Here is a 17975-nt window from a genome sequence, read left to right as displayed (position 1 = left end):
TCAGTGGTTTCATGTAAACAATATGCAAGTACAAATGGTAAGGCTTGGGAATACATTTAATAATGGGCATATATGTAATCAATTGGAGCAATCTTATAAATAAGTTTGTTTTATGACTGAAAAAGGTAAAGAAAATTTGAATATTGTGTAATTAGTATTTCTTTTACCTTTTAATTCAATGTAAATTATCGTTATCGATTCTCTTTATAAGTGGCGCGTGACAGCTGAAAAAGTCCCATTTTAGCATAACAATTATATTTATTATAAATAAAAAATTAAAGCACTATCAACCACCATTTATTAAGCTTTAAGTTTAAGCTCTATTTATATACACAGAGGCAATATATTCATTTAGTTTATTATACAATATTTTCTGCTGTGCGACGTTGCCAGACTAGCAGAGTGCAACATGTAATCGCAGTTTGGCGCATTTTTTAAATTAAAAAATTGCCCAATTCGTTTGTTTACTGGCAACGGCAAGAGCATAAATACCATTATATGCAATTTCTAAACAATGTGTCTTATCAGTCAGTCACTGTGCTTTTGGCTGTCCTAGCAACGCGCGCCATAGTAACGCTCGAGGATACCAATACACACAGAAATTGAGAAAATTCCTGAACCTTTTGCTCAGGTCGTCAGTTTGTTGTTTACGCTAGCTGAATACAGTTCGACGACTAACGCAACAAAGAAATGTCTAATACACGCATAACCACCGCCTATGGAGCGCGGCCCTCGTATGATTTACATACAAACTCCATATCGCTGAAACAACGTTCCAAATCCGCAAATCCACCACAATTACGGCCATTTAGCGGCATTCAGGGTACGCGACCCCGTTATGTGCCGCCATTTTCCATACAATCGCAGCAGAAAAACACGGTAGTCATTAACGGTCCCATACACGAGCCACCCGTCACTGCAAGCGCACGAGGTCGTCCACCGAATCCCAAATGTTCGTATTTCGAAACGTTTTCCGGAACCCCAGAAAATGTCTGATTATTTTGATTATTTGTATTTACTTTTAGGTCTGAAGAAACAGCAGAAATCAATTTCATCATGCAATTTGAATGCTAGCCTTAACGCCTGCACGGCTAGCAAGAATCCGAGGCGTGGCACATTGTTTCGCATGTATTTTGATCGCGGAGACTTGCCCATTAAAATGGAATATCTGTGCGGAGGCGATAAGATTGGCTGGACGGTGAGTAGACGGAGCAATTTTTATTAATATTATATTTTGTATATTAAGTATTAAATCAGGGAATTTTCATATATATTTTATAGACAAGTAAGTCTTAAAAAATTAGTTAAATTGCAAAAAAAAGCTTCGACTTAGTTCATATTTCTTCAATTTTAGGAAATTTTTAAAATAGTTCTTAATATATGACTACTAGGAAATTTAGTATGAAACTACAATAGACCCTTTTTTCTTCATTTTCGTTTTCTAAAGGGAAAATAAAAAAAAAATTTGAAAACGAAATCCTTAACGTATAAATATAGTGACTCTGCATGCGATTAAACTGTTTGAGAATTCCAAACAAAAACTGCATAAATCTAAAAATTTGTACTTTAAATCGATTGTGAAGGGAAACTATCCAAATGTTTTCTCCGTATTTGCTGAACTTTGATTCGTAAATTACCTGCCAAACAAATCAATGCCAACTAATTGCCAATAGGTGTTAGACCCAATTTCCCCGACTAACGACTGCACACCTGCGTGTCCAATTATATTTGAAGTGTTGGCACAAAGAAAAAAACTAGAAGAACTCCGACACTCATATGGCTAGATATATGTAGGTTATTACCTATGTATATATTTATATAGAATTTGTCTATTTCCGGAACAAACAAACGGAGTGACTCCGTTTCGCATTCGCGTTTGCCACACTAGCTGTGACGTCCAGGTGTCAGCCAGTCAGTCACTCAAAAAGAGAGAATACCAGAACATAATATATAGAACAGGGAACCTGGCCTGGTCTGGCCTGGCTTGGCCTTTTCAATGTCATGTGTAAATGTTTGGTATGATGCTTAAGCGGGTGCGTTTGTTTATTTAGCGCTGCGGCATTTCTGACAGTTCATTTACATATGAGCGATATGCAAGTGACAGAGATATACATCATATATATGCTATATGTACGTATAATACGTCGTATATGCATATCAAGGTTGAAGGTCAATCGAAGGAGCTTTAAGTGGGGCTTAGGCTTAGCTGATGATAGAGCTGACTTGCATATGGAAGCAGAAAGATTTTACATGGAAAGTTTTGCCTTTTTCATATTTTTACAAGGTAATTTGCAAAGGGAGGTGCGCAAAAATATGGCTATATACATATTAGTCATATAGGACAAAACTTTCAAACTTGCAGTATATTTACTTAGATTTTGGAAATTTGTATATATTCTGAAATTTTTTAAAGTACGCACTGCATATCTTCCCCTAATAATATATAAGTATTTGTATTCATTTATTTAAGTACACACTATTTTATCACAATCTATAAATAATACCTCAGCATAAAGCTGAGGCAAATATGAATATAATATATGTATGTATATATATTTTTTTATATAAAAAGATTTTGCATTGTGGGACTTTCAAAGTGATTCGAGAAATTTTTGGCTATAAACTATACTATATATGTATTTGTATGCATATCATATATGTATGAAAGGGATATTCATGTATAATTTATGATTTATGCAAGTTATAGGAAAACTTCGAAAATTAAAATGTGAATAAAAAAATAAATAAAGAAACAAAAAACAAAGGAAAAGTTTTATGATTTGCTTGAACCGTTTTCAATCACGCAGTCTTTCCCTATCTCTCTCTCTATATATATATATATTTAACCCATTTAACTTTCCCACCAAATGAAAGACATTTTAATAGAAATTCAAAAAGGAAAACTTAACAAGCATCGCGTGCACATTTACACCTGTAAAACAAGGCGCAAGAAAACTTGCCTTAACTGTCACCAGCTCACCTGTATTTCGCTTCCAGGTGGACATTGACAAGCTGGACTACAGTCTCTATTTGCCGCTGTTCTTCGATGGGTTGGCCGAACCGAAGCATCCATATAAGACCTATGCTCGCCAGGGCGTTAGCGATTTGCTTCAAGCGGGCGGCGATAAAATCCATCCCGTGGTACCGCAATTAATTTTACCGTTAAAGAGTGAGTACCTGCCGGCGATGGGGGCAATCGGAAAACCCAAATATACAATGGAGAGCCAAAATCGAAGAGCTGCCTAGACAAAAAAAGTATTTGTCCTGGCACGCAAATTGCTTTTGCTTTAATTTGCACCTGTAACTTTTTCTTGTTGTTTTACTTTTTGTTTGGTTTACCTTTTGCAGACGCACTGAGCACCCGCAACGTGGAGGTGATGTGCACGACATTGAAAATCATACAACAACTGGTCATGTCCTCCGATATGGTGGGTCCCGCCCTGGTGCCGTTCTACAGACAACTGTTGCCCATGTTCAATGCGTTCAAAGTGAAGAATTGTAAGTGCGAATTGAGTGCAGAAATGTAACGAGGGTGGTTTAAGTAATGGTTGTGATTATCATAGAGTTAGGATACGTGGAGTTTTTTCTAGACTAATCTGGATTTGTTTCGCCTAAAGGCAAATGCAAATGAAATGAGGATTATGACTGCTGCAACAGTAGTAGTAGTAGTAGTTGAAGACATTGTTGTGTGTTTAGACTGCATGCGTATACGTAATATATTACGGTTCTACGTTCTGTGGAGCATAGTATATATAAAATAATTAATGACTATAGTGTATATTTTATGGTATACACAAGTTTTCCATTTGAAGTAAGTTTTGGGCCCTAGGGTTTGTGTACAATATGAGAAATATTGAAAATTTATCTATGTAAGGAATTTGATATTCAGATAAAAGAGTATATATAAATATCTATCAGAAGATGATTCTATAACTTAGATCTTTTAGAAAAGAAAAGTCTGCAGATATATAAAATAAATATCTCAATTTTAAATAAATTTTCTCTTTTTTGTTTAGTAAACTGTGGCGACGAAATCGACTATGCGCAAAAGAAAAATTTGAATGTGGGCGATTTGATAGATGAGACACTGCAGGTGCTTGAGCTGCACGGCGGCGAGGATGCGTTCATCAATATCAAGTACATGGTGCCGACCTATGAGTCCTGCTATTTGAATTGATCTCGTATCTTGTATCTGATTATCTTTTTGTATCTCATATATGGCTAAAATGAAAAGCAGCTTTTACATGTTTTTTGCTTCATATACATATATGCATATATATTTATATTTATCACGAGTATTTATTGAATTTTACATAGATGCCAATGAATAAATTTGTTATTTATAATTTTCAATGTTTTTGTTGTTATATAATTGAGTATATATGTGGAGATTATATAGTGTTTATATATTACGTGTAAGTATGTGCGTATATATGTGTGCGTGTGCCTGTGCAGCAAGCAGCATTAGCCAATAGCCCAAAAAACAATTAAACGTCTTCAGGCAGAGGCTGCAATGGAGGCGCAACAGCTCAATAGGGGCTAGAAAGAGATGGAGAGAGAGAGGACGGGGGACAAAATTAGATTGGATTGTATATAAAATATATGATATATTAATAATATAATGAGAAATATGAAAATATCTATGAGAATATACTAAGATAAGCTACAGGTATTATAGATCACTTTAATAATTGCATTAATTTTGATCAAAATTTTGAATATGTATGTATGTATATAAAATATATGCTACATTTAACTGAAGATAGTGAATTATAATTGACAATAATAAGATAAACTGATGCTTTTCTTTTTTTAAGAATATATGAATAATTTATAGTAATATTTATATAATATATGTAGTTATCCCCTCAGAATGTCTGTTTGTCTATCCACATCTACACCTAAGTTTTAAATATAAAAACTGCTGTTTTAGAAAATTTTCAGATTATGCATAGACGTTCACTGAAGGCGTGGGTCTACGTGTGTCCAGATTAAACCCGACTGAAACATTGATAAGCTTATCAATATACAGATCCATGAACTATAAAATTCATCCACGAAGGCAATACGAATTGAAAATTAAGAAATATTTAGACTGCATTGAGCTGCGAACGAGCATTATGCAGTCGGTCATACATGATCTTGATTACTTACAGCTGTTGCGCCGCCAGTTTTAATTAGAATTTGGGCGGGGCGTACTCGTTCTTCTTGACATTGTGTGGCGAATAGCGATTGTAGAGGCCCCAAATGGAATTCATTAGCTTATCATTGTACTTGGCCGGCGAGTATTCACGTTCTACAAACAAAACAATAATATAGCTCAATCACTCTCTCCAACACTCTCAATCACTATCTCATCATCATCTCCTCCACTTACGTGCATTATTGTCAATTTTATCAGAAATGTTCGCAGCTCTTAGGCGTGAGACAATCATGTCTTTCTCCTGGAACTGCTCACGTAATTTACAAGCCGCATAGGCTCCCTGCGGCAAAGCCATTTCGACAACTAAAAAAAAAAAAAAAACAATTTAAAAAAAATTTATAAAATAAGGAACTAATTTACATGGGTAAAACGGAGAAAACTTACAGTTTAGATTGAAATGGTTGATTATGAAAAATAGCTGTGTGAGCTGCAGCTTGCTGCGATTGTTAGATTTAGTATAGATTTTGGAAGTGTATTTAGCAATTTTCGAGTCGTTAACTAACACTGGCACCATTCAAAATTTAACGTTTGTGGCTGTAACAAATTTGTTCGCACAGTTTTTCTATAGACACCTTTGGCTTAGCCAAAATATTTTATTCGATTTCGGTTTTCAAAAGTTTTGTTTGCACAATTCTTTGCGCGGCATTTAAAAAAATGCACGTTTTTATAGATTTGGACGCTCTGTAGCGTAAGAGCTTGTTGAAATTGTAGACGCAACACAAAGTAGGTTCAAGACAGAACTGAATCGGAGGCTAAGCTTCAGCTGAAACTTATAGAGCTCTCAAACAGACAGCTGGAGATTGATAACAGAGAGAGATGGAGAGAGAGAGAGAGAGAGAGAGAGAGAGAGAGAGAGGGAGAATAAAAGGGAGAGGAAAAGGGAGAGGGACCCAGATTGAGATCAGCTATTGACGCCATTTTGTTTATAGGAGAGAGTGTGTATGCCTCATGAGGTCTCTTGCTGGATTTTTCTTTTTATTGGAGGCAGGTTTCCCAAATAAGTATATACATCTGTACACACATATATTTGAACTAGACATTTCGACTTTTGTTCACATGATAAGCGAATCAAACAATTTAAATTCATTTCTAATCACACGCTCAGCCTAACTGCGCAGTTTGTAGCTTGAGAGAATAAAAAAAAAAAATAATATATCTGTCAACCTTTAAAAAAGTGTTGGCCAAACAAATAGTTATCTATGAATCTGATGTGATAAGATTATTGTCAGCTGTTGTCTAGCACAGAAGTTTTTATTTTTTATTTTTAATGAATTTCTTGGCCATGAACGTAGCCCATGGACAGCTCTATCTTAAGTCGGTCCATGGGAAGTAGACAACTGAACCGATTTTAACCGGTTCGTGTCTATCTGTACTCAAGTACAAAATCAGATCAGACATATAGACATATGTATAATTACTATATACATACATATATGCCTGCTGATGCATTTACTGACCTTACTAATATATATTGACTTTTTTGTTTTGTTTATTCAGTAGTTGTTTACCAGCTGTGTGATTGTTTATAATGTAAAAAAAAATATATGTAAAGTAAATAAATAAACAAAATGATATTGGCTTATATTACGATTCCGATTTAAATTCTCTATAATTACTTAAATATCCCTGTGACACCATTTTCATTTTCGTAATAATTATATTAAAAGTTGATTACATTGTGCGTTGCGCTGTTGCCAGGCTCATGGAAATGCTTTGTATGTACTATATTTGCAATATTTTATTGAGAGCATTATAAATGATAATTGTAAAAATACATTTAAGTCAGATGTGCAAGTCTGTGACGCGCGATTTGCTGACTATAGGTAAAATGCATGCATCATTTCACGCCTGCAATCAGCAAAGTTTTTTTTTTTTGCAAAAAAGTAATAAATAAAGTATACAAAAAATAAAGGAGGTTGCCCAAAATTGTGACACTTAATTGCCTGTCTAGCCACGAGCGTCCGCAGTCACGTAGAATGATTATTAATCCTGATTAGAGTACAACCTATATATATATGTATATAGAATTATACGAACAACACATGCTGAATGATAGATTAGGCGGGTCTTGTAGTGTGCAAGGCTATCAAAAGACATTATAATTGCTCTACAATCAAAATATAGTATATCAGATTAATTGTTTGTTTGAAATAAATGTAAACAAATAAAAATATATTAATTAACCTGGCCCTTGAAATTACATTTGAAGTAGTTTGTACTCAATTTTAAATGTTTCGTATTAAGGTGGCAAAATTAAGGTGAACAGAATTCGGCTAGTCTAGCAACAGCTGCGGCATACTGACCTTTTGTCTGCAAAATAAGACAACAGAAAGAAACACATGAGATTAACTTCTATTTAGACAAATGCTTCCAATAATTCCATTATTATATTTGAATTTATTTTTAAGTGTAACGGGTTCGGTTTTTGATTACACCTACAACACTGTTTAATGACAGCTGTTGGTCTCTCGCAATTTTATAACAGTGCTTATTGAGCAGCAGCTGCTGCCGCTTTTTGACTTAGCAGAATTCTGTTACGCGCACAGCAGTACTAATAGAGTAGCTGAATATCGTTCAGGTTGTTCGTCGCCAAAATTAGCTAACAACAAAAAAATAAAATACGGGAAGTTGTTAATTAAAAAGGTGACCCAGATAGAAAAACGACACATTACTAAACGATGTCATGGAAAAAGGAGCTGAAAGTGCTGGCAAAACCCTACTACTGGGTTAATATACTGTTGGCCGTATCGTATCTGGTGTCAAAGAAGACGAAAGTGATTTGCACGCGCCTTTTCCAGAATGCAAACCAGGAGGAGGACGTCTGCGACATGGATAGCCGTGAAGTGGAAATACTCTTCTTTCTGATGATTGTTGTGATGATACGCTCACGAAAAACGGGCAGTGTCACCATGATCAACTATTTGACCTCGTCGTTTCTCTACACAAAAGTCGCGAATATGATTTTATGGGCCTATGCAGATTTTCGCTATGGCTTGGGCTTTCTGCTGATATGCGTGCTCGTTGGAATGCTGCTGCCGGAGCCATCATATAGTGGCCCTGAGCACATAACCTATTTCCGTAATGCCAAAACCTTTGAGGAGGAGCTGGTAAGGGATAAGAAGGTTAGCTGGTTAATATGCTTCTACACTGTTTGGAATCCGAGCTGCGTGAATTTTGCACCGATCTTTGCTGAACTGTCGGCGGAATATAATGCGAATTTATTGAAATTTGGCAAAATCGATATTGGACGCTTCCCGGACGTTGCGGCCAAGTATCACATCTCGGACAGCAGCTTCTCCAAACAGTTGCCCACTGTGATACTCTTCCAGCAGGGCAAGGAGGTGGATCGTCGTCCTTGCGGCGATGCCAAGGGAAAATTGCAAAAGTTTTTCTTCTCCAGCGATAATGTGAGAGCCTGCTTTGGATTAAATCAGCTCTACAAGCAGTCTGTCGAAAAGCAGCCGCCAGTGGAGTCAAAGAAGTCCAAATAGCTAAGCAATCGAGAGGGCAAACATGTGAAGTGTCGTCCCATTGTACACCCAAAAAATAACAAAAAATTCTCATCAAATTGCAATTTGTTTTGTACGTGCTAATTGTTTAGTTTGTAGCTCATTTTTAATTTATTTGATCATTGCACAAAATATAACAAAGCTCGCGCTGGCACGTACATACAACTATGTAAAAGACCCAAAGCGTTGCCATTGCCTAAATTATTATTTTTAGATAAATTCAAGTCATAAATTGTAATTAATAAAATTGTTTAAGCTGTTTAAGTGCAGTTCAATTGTAATGAGCTCATCTGTTTTTGGTCTTGTCTCGTCTTCGTCTTCTTAATTCATTTAAACAAGCATTTCCGTTGTTAATATTGTCTTCAGACAGACAACTTGCATAAGGTATATTATATATAAATTTAGATACAAATTCTAGCTGCTGTTAACAGGAAGAGCTTATGTTAGTAAACATATCTAAAATGTAATTTTAACATACCAGTTATATTTATAGCCGGCTTACGGCGCTGCAGAATATTTGGATATAAATTCTTAGCTTAGTGCTGATAAAGAAAATCCAACTTAGTTGCGGATATTGAATAAATTATTGGTTAAATATAGGTTGGCGAAAAAATTAAAGTTATTTCAGTAACTTTTTAATTACTGTTAGGTCAGTGACTTAATTTAATATACATTCGAAAGATTATGCATTATAGTTTCCATTTAATATATTCTATTTAAATCTATATTCCATAATATTTAGTTTCTAGCAATTACTTTAAATTGGCGGTTGCTCTACAAATTTATCGATTTATCTGACTTCTTTCCATCAATGTTATGCTCGTTTTGGAACTGTAAGAAAAAGTGTGCTATTTCTTTAATATCTAAAAAAATTAAAAATCTAATACTTGTTCAATCGATATCGAAATAAAAAGTAAACACATTGCTACCATTTGTATTTTTGGTATTTTCGTATTTAACCTTTTTTATAATAAGTACACACTGATCTACAGCTGTTTTGTCAAATAATTCTTCGTTTAGAAATAGTTACGTAAATTCGGCAGGTTAGTAAATTAAGCTTTAAAGCATAAATGGTTCAAAGAATAGTCCAGCAAAATAAAAAATCTGTAGAGAAATATTTAAGCTATATCGCGATGTCCAAACCTTAATATAAAACTCTTGGCTAATGCTAGAGCCGTGGACAACATCGTTGGCATACATATGCGATTATTATTTACATGCATTTATTTTGCATCTAGGCAAATATGTCGATCTTACGTTCGAAATACTACGACTATCCCGATGGCGAAGATGCCTTTGGCAAGATTGTGGCCACAAACAAATACGCCATTGCCGCCGGTTTGGCGTGGTCTACATTTGACGTGTTAACTCTCACCAAGCCGCAGGGCTACATACCCACACTGGGACGCTTCGCCTACAACACGGGTCCACTGATGGGCATGGCTACAGCATTTACGGTAACTACGCTTGCTGCCACAAATATTCGCGGAAAGGATGATAAGTGAGTTAAGTAGCCATGAATCGGAATGTTTATTAATTGATCACCATTATTTCTAGACTAAATTATCTGATCGGAGGCTTTGCTGCTGGTGGTGTCTTTGGTGCATGGAAACATAACCATGTGGCTGGCCTTGTGACTGGCCTGTTTCTCGGTAAGGAGTATACGTAACGACGTTGGACGTACAGTAACATTTTATCAAACGTTAACGTTAACGATTTGGCGTTACGTTATTTGGATATGGCGTTACGTTATTTGGATATAATGTTATGTTGTTCAGATATGGCGTTACGTTGTTTGAATATAACGTTACTCCATATGGATATAACATTGTGGTATTTGGATATAACGTTACTCCATATGGATATAACATTGTGGTATTTGGATATGACGTTACGTTATTCAGATATGGCGTTACGTTATTCCGATATGGCGTTACGTTATTTGGATATAACGTTATGTTATTCAGATATGTCGTTACGTTATTCAGATTTGGCGTTACGTTATTTGGATATAACGTTACTGTTATTCAAATATGGCGTTACGTTGTTTGGATATAACGTTACTCCATTGGATATAACATTGTGGTATTTGGATATAACGTTACTCCATATGGATATAACATTGTGGTATTTGGGTATAACGTTACTCCATATGGATATAACATTGTGGTATTTGGATATGACGTTACGTTATTCAGATATGGCGTTACGTTATTCCGATATGGCGTTACGTTATTTGGATATAATGTTATGTTGTTCAGATATGGCGTTACGTTGTTTGGATATAACGTTACTCCATATGGATATAACATTGCGGTATTTGGATATGAAGTTACGTTATTCAGATATGACGTTACGTTATACAGATTTGACGTTACGTTATTTGGATATAACGTTACCGTTATTCAAATATGGCGTTACGTTGTTTGGATATAACGTTACTCCATATGGATATAACATTGTGGTATTTGGATATGACGTTACGTTATTCAGATATGGCGTTACGTTATTTGTATATAACGTTACTGTTATTCAGATATGGCGTTACGTTATTCAAATATGGCGTTTCGCTATTCAGATATAGTGTACGTTACTTGGATATAACGTTACGCCATCTGGATATAAAATTACGATATTTCGATATAACGTTTTGTTATACAGATATGGCGTTACGTTATTCAGATATGACATTACGTCATTGGAGTATAAAGTCACGTAATTTGAATTGACCGTTACGTCATTTGGATTTAGTGTTACGTAATTTGAATATGTTTATTAGACGCTATTTGATATATAATCTTACATTATCTTAAATATAACGTTAACATTACGTTAAATACAATGTTGCAATATTTATATTAAACGATTTGTATCGTAATACTTCATTTTACTTCTAGGCATTGCCGGCGTCATCAAGAAGATGTCTATTGAACAGGGCTGGGAATTCTTCCCCGATTCGCCCACGCATCAATACGGTGGCGTAAACATTGCCAAGAACGATTACACTCTTATGGCCGATCGTCCCGGGAACTGGACCACAGAGGCGGAGGAGAAGAAGTGAAGAGCTAGAGTTATACAGAAGAAAAACTCTCAAATGGTTAAAAGCTCTTTCGTGTTTTTAGTTATTAATGTACAGATGAGAAGCTGGCAATTGTGTGGTTAGCAAAATAACTGACTGCCAATGAATAAACGCCAAGTGAGAAGTGATATCTAAAACATTTGTCAACGACCAAAAGAAAGCACTATGCAAACAAAAATTCAACTTTAAACATGTCACATAAAGTACTTTTTAGCACTTTTCAGCACTCTGGCGCGAATCATTGAAGCCAAAGAGTCACTGATCACATAACAGTCAACAGACAACAACAGAAACAACAACAACAGCAATACGAAACAATTTTTGGAATCCAGTCACGCTCACAGTTAAGCTAGCAGTTTTTTGTTTTTGTCTGTTTTTTTTTCTGGTTCTCTGATTCTCTGGCGGCCCATTTCAAAATTCATGAATGTGCACTTCGTCATTTTGGGTATTTTCTCTTCGTATGCCTCGTTTTACCTTTCTTAAGCGTGACCGTGAGTCATGCAGCATGTATCTACCTATGTATGTTCATACATATGTACATATATGCCTATGTATATCTGTGACAGCACACGCATAACAATCATAAAGCTTTAAGCTGGCTTTTTGATTGGAACAGGCGCAAAGCGCATTTATCGCCTTAAGTGCACATGCTTCGGGGGACTAAACAAATTAGCTGCTAAGGTGTTACTAAATAAACATTATTAGGTTTTAATGAAGTTCCGGCGTGAGCATTAGAGAACCAACTGAGAGAAAACCAAACCTGTTTTTCGGTTTTTTATTTTTTTTGGTAGCTCCAAGAAAATCTTCAGGAAATGCCTTCAATTTGCTGAGAGAATTGGTAAGTTGGAGCATTTCCTGTTAGCCAGTTGGAAATTTTACTTACCTATTTTGTTAATGTCTTTTTGGTTTTCGCTTTCTTAACCTCCAGCAAATTGGAAATTGCAACGCAGCTCTTCTGCTTGTGTTGAGCATGAATAATCGCAGCTGGGAAACAAGATTCGACTCTGCGGAAAGCATGAGGGTTAAGACCTCTGCGTTTTCAGAGTGTTTCATAAATTTTGCGGTTTCATTGTGGCGTGTTCTTGGCAAGAAGTTTTTGGTTTTGTATCTGTGAGTGACCTCTAAGTTGGTAACCGTTAAGCTTGCATTACGCAAGATAATGATGGTCTTTCTACTCGATTCTCAGTTTGTTGTTTATATTATGTATTAGCGTTCATTAAACGTGAGCGCTTCAATATGTGCGAAAGTTCAAGCTCAATGAATAATTATTATTATGAATTATAATTTTATTTTGTTTTTTTTTTTTTTAAGCACTGTGGGCTCTCACTCGGCTAAGCTTTAGGTATATGAGGTATATATGTATGTATGTGTGAGACTTTTTATTGTATGTGTGTCGATCACTAGCACAGTTAGTCAATTAATCAATATTTTTGTAGACATTCAATGAAACGAATCGGGCATATTGGTTAGCGAGTTTAGTATAGGGAGTATAGCTTTAGAGATGCCTCTAATTTAAAGTTGTCTTCCCCTTCTTTAATGCCTGTTAGACTTCAAAAACAATTTGAATATAAATATTTTCGTATAATTCACGATCTTAAAGGCCGATCTCATTACTTAGAGACCAATCCATGCCTATATTAAATGAACATCACTTTGGCAGGCATTAGTCAGTGGGTTAAGCTTTTGTCTCGTTAGTGTTATAACTAAAGCTTAGCTAAATAACTATTGAGATTTAATGATCATTTGTGATTTGCATTTGAAATTGATATGCGCCGCAGTCAGTTCTATATATATATATATATACACATATATATCAGCTCTAAGCAATTAGTTGGCTAACATAATGAATTCTGAGCCGAGTGTTTCGAGTGTTTCACCTTGATCTCCGTGCACGTTTCTCCCCCCTTTATTCTCTTGGTGCAGTCGGGCAAACCAGTTGAGCAGCTTGCGCGGGCTCCCGAGAGAGTTGAAGTGCGCCAAGAGTCCCGCCAGTGCTGCCAGTCACTGAAACTGACTAATCTCTGGCAGCTGCTCCACTTCGTTGTCTCGGGTGTTTGGCGTGCAGCCGCAGCCGCAGCAGCAGCAGCAGCCACATCCACATCCACAGCCTCCGCCATAGTTGGGTATCCAGCTGTCACGAGTCGGGCATGAGCATGAGCATAAACTGTGCGATCGGGTTGTGATTTATTGGATGCTTTGCGCTTTCGTACGGTTGTCTTGGGCGATGACATCATCATCATCATCGTCATTGGCATTGGCAAACAAAACTGAAGTAAAGTTCATTAAAGCCAGAAAAAAAAATTGCATGTTTTAACGAAACATTTGCGAATTTCACTTTCTGCCACTGAAGCAAATGAATCGTTTAGGCGTATAAATATATCTCATATATAACAGTTATATCCAGCTGGGAGTATATCCCTCATATTTCTACCGAAAATATGTTTAAGTGACCCTTAATGACACTCTCCACTAATTGGCGTAACGCTGCTCGGGCCCGACCCTCTATTAAAAGTCAATTATTTGCGCCCCTGATGACACTTATCCTGCAGAGCCTCGCGTGTCAAAAGGATACAAAGGCTAAATATATGCAAATGTCTGGCCAGGATTACAGCTAAACGGTCCCAGGGGGCATTGTCCAAAAAGTATTTGTGCCTTATGAATATTATTAAAGAACTTAGAGCTTTCGAATTAATGCAGGCACTTGAAATGACAATGGAAGACTTCAAGTTTCTAATTGTCATGTCAAAATATTGTGCCTTATTATATATAAGTGTGTGTGTGTGAGTGTGCTTGTGTTTGTGCTTCGACTCTTTGCTGCGGCGTTCGTAATTAATCTTATTACGACTGGCTGCATCGGTCTATGCTGGCATTTATGGAATTGCGACTCGAGTGGAGTCCGTCGTCGTCGCACATTCACATCTTGTAATCCTTTTAATAAACCCGCGCAGCTCACGCGACACCAACGTCAATTAATCACCAAGATCGGCCCGGAGATGGGTAATGCCAGCGCGTCGCGCTGCCACAATGCGCATCCATCCTCATCTATGTGCGGCTGAGGCGCTGGCAGCGAAACACAATTCTGCAATTAAAGATCTGCGACAAGGCAGCCCGTAGCACAAAAGACTACACATACACTCATACAGTTGCCAGCACACACACATGTATTCACACAGATACTGGTGGCTGTAGATGCATCTGTAAGTACCGTACACAGTTGCTGTGGTTGTTGTTGCAGTTGTTGTTGTTGTTGTTGTTGTCATTCAATCGCACAGTGGCTCAATGTCAAAGGAATTATGGAATACAACATATACATTTTTTATAAACTTGCAAAGTATTTTTATTTTATTTTTTTGTAGGTATATACAAAAATAAATATTTTGAAAATTTTTTTAAATAATGTTTTTAAAATAATAAAGAAATCATAATAAAAAAGTTTAAAAAAACGTTTAAAATAATAATAATAAAAAAAATAATTATTAATAATCGTATATAAATAATAAGAAAAGTTTCAAATAATAAAAATAAATATTAATAATCGTATAAAAATAATAAAATAAATATATATACGATTATTATAAATTTTTTTTTTTTTTAAACTTTTTTAATTGAACTTTTTTATATTTATTTAAATAATTTTATAAAATAAAAAATTAAAATAATAAAAACTTTTTAAAATTAATTGTTTAAATAATATATAAATAAATATATTTAAATAATATGTTTAAGTATTTTTTAAATTTCTTAAAATAATTAAATATAATTTTATATAAAATTATATAAAATACCCAATGTATTTTTAAAATATTTTTAAAGTGTGTCTCATATATTTTTTCCCCAAATACATGCAACTATTTGTTGAAGCACTGTGCTTCTTAGCGCACATCAGATGATTTAGCTACTGGCTATGTGGATACACATAAGCATGGAGATCTTTGGGGCCAGGGACACAATCCATCAGTGTTTGCATCTAAAGTAATGTGCAGCTGCAGCGGGCGATGGTCAAGAAGAGGGTGGGAGAGAGTCAGAGAAACAGTGAGCGAGGGAGAGAGAGAGAGACAGAGGGAGATCGCAAGTTATGTTTGTCGTTGCAATGACATTTCGGTGTGGCTGCCGGCCAAACACACTCAACGGAAGACGAGAGACGACGGGAAATGAAAGGCAGCAGCAGCAGCAGCAACAGCAGCAACAGCAGCAACAGCTCGAAAGCGAGATGAGATGAGATGCAAATGCAGAGTCGTTTGGAGAGTCTTCGTATCAGATTCACTTAACCCGATCGGCGACAGCGAGCGCCGGCATGGGGGTCATAAGTGCAAAGTAAATAAAATACATATTTCTTCTCAGTTGGGCAACAAGATGAAGAGGATGCTGCCGCTGGAGATGCAACAAATAAAGTGATTGAATGCATTTGGCAGCTGTGGGAAGCTTGGCGAGGAGGGTGCGGGCAGAGGCCACAAGATTGAAGTGATTGTGAATGGGAAAGCGATTGATGCTGGGCCAGCGACAATAGCACGCGTTTGGGGTCTACTTGGGGTGCCTCTCTCCCACTCTATCTCTCTCACTCCCTCTCATCGTAAACTGGTCGCTCAGCCACTCCAACGACAGATTGATTTCTTTAACGTTTCCTTTTCGCATCCATCAATTGTGGCAGCACTTTTGTTGCTCAAGTTGCAGCAGGCTAACCGAATTCCATCCATACCCTGTATCAATATAAATATATCTAGCTTATATATACTATATGGTCTATGCACATATGTTTTATCGTTCTCTGGAATGCCTGTGCCCTGTCGAGTGGGCTGTCGCTCATGCTCCAGTTGTTTTGATTGACATCTTGGCAATGGACCGCGTTGACAATAAAACTGTTGCAGCACCCAAGCAGAGGTTCAACAACATTCGAGCATTCGGCCACAGGGCGCTCTGACTTCCTGCATGGCGAACATGTCGCACATGGCAATGATGTTTATGGGCAGCAAGTTTGCAAAATGAATTTCATTTCAGATTTGATCATAAATCGGGGAAAATTGTGGCAACACAAGAAGAGCGACACAAAATGCACATGCATAAATCAAGTGGAAATTCGTCTCAGACTGTGCATGCAACATTTGTTGCAAATGAACTGCGACACTGCGCCGTTGCAACAGAGACAACGAGAGAGAGAGAAAGAGAGAGAGAGCTATGATACGATTCATTCTTCTTGCCAACTTTGCCAGCGTCTTCAATTATGACTCTTGTGGCAGCTGCTAATTTACTTTGTCTCCCACATGAATGCAATGCGAAAAGTGTAGGGAAATGCCTGAATATAGTTGGGGCTGGCGTCTTTGGCATTCCTTAGCTACGACTGACTTCCGCTCAGTAAATCGTGAGCTGGGCGTGAGCCCAAAGCCTTTTGCATGTGAACTTTAGCCAACAATCTCAAGATGCAACAGAACTTTTTCTTTTCTTCTCGTTTATTGCCTGGCATTTAAAATCAATTTGATCCGCATTGCTGCTGTTAAGTGGCTCTAATGGCAGTCGATTGACATCGATCCATATGCAAGTGCGTCAGTGCCTTGCACAGGCGCAGGCGCAGCCCTTTGCCCCACACCCCTCACACGCCTCACGCCCCATCAATTGCAGCAGCTTGAAAGCTTTCAATTACGACTAGCTACTGCCACAGAAGTACTTGACATGCCCCAGCTACTGTGCTCTATGCTCTATGCTGCTGCACGCCCTTATTTATGAACTGCATTTGATGCCACTCATACTTATTTACATCTCTCTCTCTCTCTCTATCTCTCTCTCTCTCTCTCTCTCTCTGTCGCTCTTTCACTTATGCTGGCAATGTTGAATCTCTGCTGCGCATTCTTCACAATTCCATTTACAACGCATGTTGTTGCACGAATTTGTTTGAATGCATTAATTATGTTGCTTATGCACTCAAAAAGGCATTGGGGTATACACGACTATACTATGCAGCACATTTACAGTTAACTTTTCAAGTATCATAATATATCTAGGTATAGGAAAGTTGTTCAAATATTTTTGGCTCTATTTCTCATATTAGTTGTTATTTACAGGGTATTTTCTTAGTCTAGAGATTCTAGTCTTTTTATATTAATGCCCCAAGTCACATTATATATTATATAAGTATTCTCTTTGTCTTCTCATAGATTATTTTCTTCATTTATTATTATTAAAGTATTCTTTT

The 17975-nt window shown here is 36.7% G+C and overlaps 4 protein-coding genes across 5 annotated transcripts; 3 read left to right on the top strand and 1 right to left on the bottom strand.

Moving 5' to 3' along the window:
• Nucleotides 1-335: 335 nt before the first annotated feature.
• Nucleotides 336-4298, top strand: LOC6579743 (parkin coregulated gene protein homolog). The gene is made up of 5 exons (XM_002005589.4): nucleotides 336-952; nucleotides 1026-1198; nucleotides 2998-3169; nucleotides 3349-3498; nucleotides 4017-4298. Exons 1-5 carry the CDS (start codon nucleotides 691-693, stop codon nucleotides 4175-4177), a joined length of 918 nt encoding a protein of 305 aa, XP_002005625.1. The 5' UTR covers nucleotides 336-690; the 3' UTR covers nucleotides 4178-4298.
• Nucleotides 4299-4339: 41 nt separating this feature from the next.
• LOC6579742 lies at nucleotides 4340-5950 on the bottom strand. Of its 2 annotated transcripts, none has more exons than XM_044010449.1 (4): nucleotides 5564-5950; nucleotides 5378-5506; nucleotides 5155-5296; nucleotides 4340-4539 (listed from the first exon to the last, which is right to left on the bottom strand). In XM_044010449.1, exons 1-3 carry the CDS (start codon nucleotides 5715-5717, stop codon nucleotides 5178-5180), a joined length of 402 nt encoding a protein of 133 aa, XP_043866384.1. In that variant the 5' UTR covers nucleotides 5718-5950; the 3' UTR covers nucleotides 4340-4539; nucleotides 5155-5177. The 2 variants fall into 2 exon arrangements, with proteins under 2 accessions (XP_043866384.1, XP_002005624.2); XM_002005588.4 differs by having other exon boundaries at nucleotides 5588-5948.
• Nucleotides 5951-7596: 1646 nt separating this feature from the next.
• LOC6579741 (thioredoxin-related transmembrane protein 2 homolog) lies at nucleotides 7597-8993 on the top strand. The gene has a single exon (XM_002005587.4). It carries the CDS (start codon nucleotides 7882-7884, stop codon nucleotides 8692-8694), a length of 813 nt encoding a protein of 270 aa, XP_002005623.1. The 5' UTR covers nucleotides 7597-7881; the 3' UTR covers nucleotides 8695-8993.
• Nucleotides 8994-9646: 653 nt separating this feature from the next.
• On the top strand, nucleotides 9647-11919 carry LOC6579740 (NADH dehydrogenase [ubiquinone] 1 alpha subcomplex subunit 11). Its single transcript, XM_002005586.4, has 4 exons — nucleotides 9647-9755; nucleotides 9951-10213; nucleotides 10270-10364; nucleotides 11610-11919. The coding sequence occupies exons 2-4, from the start codon at nucleotides 9957-9959 to the stop codon at nucleotides 11771-11773; spliced, it is 516 nt and encodes a 171-aa protein (XP_002005622.1). The 5' UTR covers nucleotides 9647-9755; nucleotides 9951-9956; the 3' UTR covers nucleotides 11774-11919.
• Nucleotides 11920-17975: the final 6056 nt, after the last annotated feature.

The sequence above is a fragment of the Drosophila mojavensis genome, unplaced genomic scaffold (genome assembly GCF_018153725.1).
Source record: "Drosophila mojavensis isolate 15081-1352.22 unplaced genomic scaffold, ASM1815372v1 contig_80, whole genome shotgun sequence".
Taxonomy (NCBI): domain Eukaryota; kingdom Metazoa; phylum Arthropoda; class Insecta; order Diptera; family Drosophilidae; genus Drosophila; species Drosophila mojavensis.
This window is presented reverse-complemented; position numbering and strand designations above follow the sequence as displayed.

Coding starts and splice junctions, on each gene's coding strand:
- LOC6579743 (XM_002005589.4), top strand. CDS start 691: ATGTCTAATACACGCATAACCACCGCCTATGGAGCGCGGCCCTCGTAT. Junction 1,199..2,997: donor GCGATAAGATTGGCTGGACG/GTGAGTAGACGG, acceptor TTTCGCTTCCAG/GTGGACATTGACAAGCTGGA. Junction 3,499..4,016: donor TGCGTTCAAAGTGAAGAATT/GTAAGTGCGAAT, acceptor TTTTTTGTTTAG/TAAACTGTGGCGACGAAATC.
- LOC6579742 (XM_044010449.1), bottom strand. CDS start 5,717: ATGGTGCCAGTGTTAGTTAACGACTCGAAAATTGCTAAATACACTTCC. Junction 5,507..5,563: donor GTTTTCTCCGTTTTACCCAT/GTAAATTAGTTC, acceptor TTTTTTTTTTAG/TTGTCGAAATGGCTTTGCCG. Junction 5,297..5,377: donor TAAAATTGACAATAATGCAC/GTAAGTGGAGGA, acceptor TTTTGTTTGTAG/AACGTGAATACTCGCCGGCC.
- LOC6579741 (XM_002005587.4), top strand. CDS start 7,882: ATGTCATGGAAAAAGGAGCTGAAAGTGCTGGCAAAACCCTACTACTGG.
- LOC6579740 (XM_002005586.4), top strand. CDS start 9,957: ATGTCGATCTTACGTTCGAAATACTACGACTATCCCGATGGCGAAGAT. Junction 10,214..10,269: donor ATTCGCGGAAAGGATGATAA/GTGAGTTAAGTA, acceptor CATTATTTCTAG/ACTAAATTATCTGATCGGAG. Junction 10,365..11,609: donor TGTGACTGGCCTGTTTCTCG/GTAAGGAGTATA, acceptor TTTTACTTCTAG/GCATTGCCGGCGTCATCAAG.